The 6,374-nt window shown below is 28.3% G+C and overlaps 1 protein-coding gene across 1 annotated transcript; it reads left to right on the top strand.

Annotated features, from left to right (window-relative positions):
- The first annotated feature begins 604 nt into the window (after window positions 1–604).
- Window positions 605–1,285, top strand: LOC149055477 (uncharacterized). Its single transcript, XM_089229572.1, has one exon. The coding sequence runs from the start codon at window positions 605–607 to the stop codon at window positions 1,283–1,285; it is 681 nt and encodes a 226-aa protein (XP_089085698.1).
- The last annotated feature ends 5,089 nt before the right edge of the window (window positions 1,286–6,374 follow it).

The following is a 6,374-nucleotide window of genomic DNA, read 5'->3' as shown; positions in this document are numbered from 1 at the left end:
ATAAAATATTCATCAAATGTTACGATTAAAGTGAAAAATCAAATGATTTATTTGAAATGTTTGCAACGAATTTTCAAGTTCTTCGGTAGAATATAAATTTCGAAACATAATAATTAGGTAGAAAAATCATTTTAACTTAATTTGAAATATAGTTCTTAGTTATAACATATTCATACATATATGTCTACTATCAAGCCATGCACAGAATTAAAAATTATAAACACGTTGTTTAAGATTAATATTTAATTATAATAGTTTATATATAAAAGTTTTAGATTCTGAACGAAGTTATGAATGTATTGATTATACAATGATGATGTGTGTTTTTTTTTTTGTGTGTGTGTCTGTGTACAGCATAACTAGTCGAAATAATGCTTCAATTTTAAACTTTGGGGGTGGTTTCCGATGTAGAAAGTGAATATCCTTGGTTAGGTTAGGTTAGGTAGGTTTAAGGCAATAGGGCGTCTGATGCCCAACGTAGGTGGCCCTGCTCAGGTCAAACGGGCTCTGCTGGGGACTGTCACGAACAGGTTAGGTTAGGTTACTGTACGCATCCCCGACCTGGGCTACGACAGGCACGAAGACCGCAAAAAATCGACAAGCAATGGCCAGGGCGCAGAGGACCATGGCCCTTAGGACCATCAGGTCCTACCGAACTGTATCCGCCGAAGCGTCCTCTGTACTCGCTACAATGATCCCAGCCGACCTCCTCGCCCACAAACGGGCCAGAGTGAAATCCCGGAGAGACGACGGAGAACCCCCAACACCGACTGCAGTAATTAAAAAAGAAGAGAGGGCAATCTCCATAAGTGCATGGCAATCCAGATGGGATCGGACCGCAACCACACCGGACGCCGTCGGCCGAAAATGGACCCACAGATTGATACCGAACCTCTCACGATGGCTGGCAAAGCCCACGCCGGTAATGGCGTATCACTTGACCCAGGCGATCTCAGGACATGGTTGCTTCCGCAGCTACCTTGCAAAAAGGAATCGGGCCGACGACAGCTACTGCTGCTATTGCATGGACCCAGATGACACGGCCGAACACACGTTGTTTGCCTGTTCAAGGTGGCTGGACGACCGAGCTCGACTAACTGAAATACTCAGGAGACCTCCAAACGCCGGCGATGTGGAAGACATCCTGTGCGGTCCCCCTCCGACTGACCTGCCCGACGATTCTGCCGCCAGGGGAAGACTGATGGAACAAGCTAAAACGACCCGTCACGTTCTCACCAGCATGATCGAATCCATCATGTCCACCAAGGAGGTTAGGTTAGGTTAGGTTAGGGCAATCACAGCATCGCAGCAACTTAACAGGGGAGAGCGACCACTCAAGGGCGGCGGACTCCGGTCGGCCCGCCAACACGGACTTGTACGCGACAACCAGGGCGGTGGACTCCGGTCGGCCCGCCAATACGGACCTGTACGGGAACACGAGGGTGTCTGACTCCGGTCGACCCGGGAAGACCACGTCGAGGTCAAATGTAAAAAATGTATCATGTATTCTCTTTCTTATGTATAACTTAGGACTATGTTGGGGGCCGGGGGGTAATTCGGGGACTGTCTGGATAACCCCCACGTATGTATAATTATTTGTTTTTCAAATAAACGATGGCGGCGTCGCGGAAGTATTGCGAAAGCAGTTCCCGCGGCGTCGTCGGTTCAAACAGGAAAAAAAAAAAAAGGTTAGGTAGGTTTAAAACTCGGAAAATTGAATACATATAATTTAAAAAAAAAAAAACCAGGTAAATGGGTATTGCTCTGCTTTACATTGGGGGTGGGGTGGACATCTGACTAGCAAGAGGAGGTTAAATTTGAATGCAATGATAGGTATCATTGTATACGAAAAAATATTCTGAACGGAGATGGTTTATCTGTCTAGGGTATATTATAGATTATTAAAAATTCTAAGATTTAAAAAGAAAATTTTTTATGTATTTCTAGCTTAAAATAGTTTGAGAATTTTCGTGATTTTTACGTATGTTGTCAAAATTTAAATTTAAATGCTTGAAAAAAAAAATGTGACTATGCATTTATTTTATTTTTCAACTGCTATTGTTAAAATATGATAGGCGCCATGTATTAAATTTTCAAATCTTAAATCTAAAAAGAAAAACTTTTATGAATTTCTAAGATAATTTGAACATTGCCGTAATTTTTACGTATTAATAAGTCAATATTTGAACTTCAAATGCTAATAAAAAAAAATTGTGACTATGTATTATTATACATTTTTTAATAACTATAATAATAACTTATGAGAAACTTTGTATTCAAATTTAAAGTACTTTGATTGGGCCAAAAAAATTTATCGACACTTCAAAAGCAAATGTTCAGAAAACTGAAAACTTCGGTTGTCTATAGATATCTCAAAAAATGTTGAAATAAAATGCCAATCATAATAACTTGTGAAATGTTCAAGTATCTACGACTTATGCTTTTTGAATAATTACAAATATTTAAAATCGTTTGAGGATAAATCGTTATCGTTAAGCTATTTCGTAAAAATTTAAAATTCAAACGCACTTAAAATTTTTCCTATAATGGTGCTTCGAGTTTTCTCTATAGCTACTTGAAGGAAAACTTATGGAGAATTTCGTATTGTATTTTTAATCCTTAGTTATAAACACAACATTTTTTTTGATTTTTCAACTTCAAATTACTTGCAAATTTTCGCGTTTTAGACATATTTCGTAAAAATTTGAACTATAAACGCTTATAAAAAAAAATTGTGACTTACGATTTTAAATTTTAAAATTTTTTTAACGATACTTCTAGAAAAAATTCTCATAAAAATCGAAAATTTCAGTGGTTTATAAATAACTCAAAAAAGTCAAACATTTTTAAAAATTAAACTGTATATAGACATCACTAACATAAACATATAGTGAATATTTCAAGTATTTACAGTGATTAGTTTTTGAATTACAACCATATAAAAAAATCGATTTGGTCGAAAACTGGTTTTGCGTAAAAATTCCAGTTTTTCTGTCATTTTTTTTTTTAATTTTCTCGATTTTTTGAAAATTTTTGGAAAATGTTTACCTTTGAACTCTATCATGCACCAAGGATATTCACTTACTACATAGGAAACCACCCCACAATTTAAAATTTAAGCATTATTTCGACTTGTTATGCTGTAGGTACACAGACATAAAAACAAACATAAAAAAAAAACACACATCATTGTAAAATCAATACATTCATCACTTCGTTCAGAATCTAAAATCACACTTCTTATCTAAATTATGTTGAATATTATATAAAAATACGATTAAACATTTAATATGCGTATTATAAATCGTGTAAAATTAAATCAACATACGTTCAACTATTAAAGACAGAGAATACACGATAATAATTAATAAGTGTAAAATATATTTAATAATTATAAAATATTCATCATATTATATTGTGATTAAAGTGGAAAAAATCAATTGATTTATTTGAAATGTTTGGAATGAATTTTTAAGTTTTTTGGTATAATATAAATTTCGAAACATAATAATTTATTAGGGTAGTAAAATTATTTGAAATTTATTTTAATAGAGTTCTTAGTTATAACATATTCATACATCTATGTCCTCTATCAGGCCATGCATACAATTAAACATAATAAATACGTAGTTAAGGTTACTATTTATTATAATAGATTATTATAACTAACAGCTTTTTTCTTTAAAAAAATCAGAAAAATGAACGCAGATCTATATAAAATAAAATTACACTGCTTATCTAAATATTGTTGAATATTATATAAACATAAGATTAAACTTGAAATATAATTTAGATGCAAATTATAAATCGTGTAAAATTAAATAATTCTTTAAAATTAAATCAACTTACGTTGCACTATTGAAGACAGAGAATACCCGATCATAATTAATAAGTGTATAATATATTTTATAATTATAAAATATTCATCAAACGTTATGATTAAAGTGGAAAATCAAGTGATTTATTTGAAATATTTGCAAGCAATTTTCAAGTTTTTCGGTAAAATATAAATTTCTAAACATAGTAATTAGGAAAAAAAATCATTTGAACTTTATTTAAAATAGAGTTCTTACTTATAACATATTCATACATATATGTCTACTATCAGACCATGCATAGAATTAAAGATACAAAAACCATAGTTTAAGGATGATATTCAATTATAATAAACTATAAATAACAATTTTTTTTTTAAAAACTCGGAAAATTGAATGCAGATATTTAAAAAATTAAATCACACTTCTTATCTAAATTATGTTAAATACTATATAAACATAAGATTGAACATTTAAGATGCATATTATAAATCGTGTAAAATTAAATCAACATACGTTCAACTATTAAAGACAGAGAATCCCCGATAATAATTAATAAGTGTATAGTATATTTAATAATTAAAAAATATTTAGCATATATTATGATTAATGTGAAAAATCAAGTGATTTATTTGAAATTTTCGCAGCAATGACATTTTAAGATTTTCGGTAGAATATATAATTTCAAAACATAATAATTAGGTCAGAAAAATCATTTGAGCTTAATTTAAAATAGAGTTCTTAGTTATAACATATTCATACTTATATATCTACTATCAGGACATGCATAGAATCAAACATTACAAACACGTAATTTAAGGTTAATATTTAATTATAATAGATCATAACTAATAGCATTTTTTTTTTAGAATCGTGGAAATATGAATGCTGATATTTAAAAATTATATAAATAAAAGAATAAAGTTTAAATATATTTAAGATGAACATTATAAATCGTATAAAATTAAATAATTATTTAAAATTAAAAAAACTTACACACAACTATTAAAGAAAGAGAATACCCGATACTAATTAATAAGTGTATAATATATATCATAACTATAAAATATTCATCAGATATTATGATTAAAGTGAAAATCAAGTGATTCACTTGAAATTTTTGCAATGCATTTTTAAGTTTTTTAGTATAATATAAGTTCCGAAACATAATAATTAGGGTACTAAAATCATTTGAACTTAATTTGGAGTTCTTTGTTATAATATATTCATACTTATATATCAACTATCAGGCTATGTATAGAATTGAACATTATAAACACGTAGTTTAAGGTTAATATTTAATTATGATAGATTATAACTAACTATTATTTTATTAAATCGGAAAATTGAATGCAGATATTTAAAAAAATTAAATCACTCATTGTATTTAAATTATGTTGAATATTATAAAAATATAAGATTAATTTTTATATATATTATTTAAGATGCATATTATAAATTGTGTAAAATTAAATAATTATTTAAAATTAAATCATCTTACATGCCCCTATTATAGACAGAGAATACCCGATAATAATTATTAAGTTTCTAATATATTTTATAATTATAAAATATTCATCAAATTTTATGATTAAAGTGGAAAATCAAGTGATTTATTTAACATTTTCGCAATGAACTTTCAAGGTTTTCGGTAGAATATAAATTTTGAAACATAAAAATTAGGGTAGAAAAATCGTTTGTACTTTATTTTAAATTATAGAGTTTTAGGTTATAACAAATACATATTTATATGTTTACTATCAGGGCATGCATACAATTAAACATTATAAATACGTAGTTAAGGTTAATATTTAATTATAATAGATTATTATAACTAACAGATTTTTGTTTTTTTTTAAATTGAATGCAGATAATTAAAAAATTAAATTAAACTGCTATCTAAATTATGTTGAATATTATCTAAACATAAGATTAAACTTAAAACATAATTTGGATGCAAATTATAAATCGTGTAAAATTAAATAATTAAATCAACTTACGTTGCCCTATTGAAGACAGAGAATACCCGATAATAATTAATAAGTGTATAATATATTTTATAATTATAAAATATTCATCAAATTGTATAATTAAAGTGGAAAATCAAATGATTTATTTGAAATGTCTGCAATGAGTTTTTAAGATTTTCGGTAGAATATAAATTTCAAAACATTGTACCTAATACAGGTAAAAATCATTTGAACTTTATTTGATATAGATTTCTTAGTTATAAGATCATCATACATATATGTCTTCTATCAGGCCATGCATAGAATTAAACATTATAAATACGTAGTATAAGGTTAATATTTAATTATAATAGATTAAAACTACACATTTTTTTTTTTTTAAATAGGAAAATTGAATAAAATTATTAAAAAATAATCTGAATTATGTTGAATATTATATAAACATAAAATTAAGATTTAAACATATTTATGATGCATATAATAAACCGTGTAAAATTAAATAATTATTTAAAATTAAATCATCTTACTTTCCGCTATTTTGACAGAGGATACCGAATAATAATTATAAAATATAAAGTGTAAAATATAT

Source organism: Diuraphis noxia, unplaced genomic scaffold (assembly GCF_037042655.1).
Source record: "Diuraphis noxia isolate RWA-SAM2 unplaced genomic scaffold, SU_Dnox_SAM2 contig0005, whole genome shotgun sequence".
Lineage (NCBI taxonomy): Eukaryota > Metazoa > Arthropoda > Insecta > Hemiptera > Aphididae > Diuraphis > Diuraphis noxia.
The sequence above is the reverse complement of the archived record's forward strand: the minus strand, read 5'-3'. Positions and strand labels throughout refer to the sequence as shown.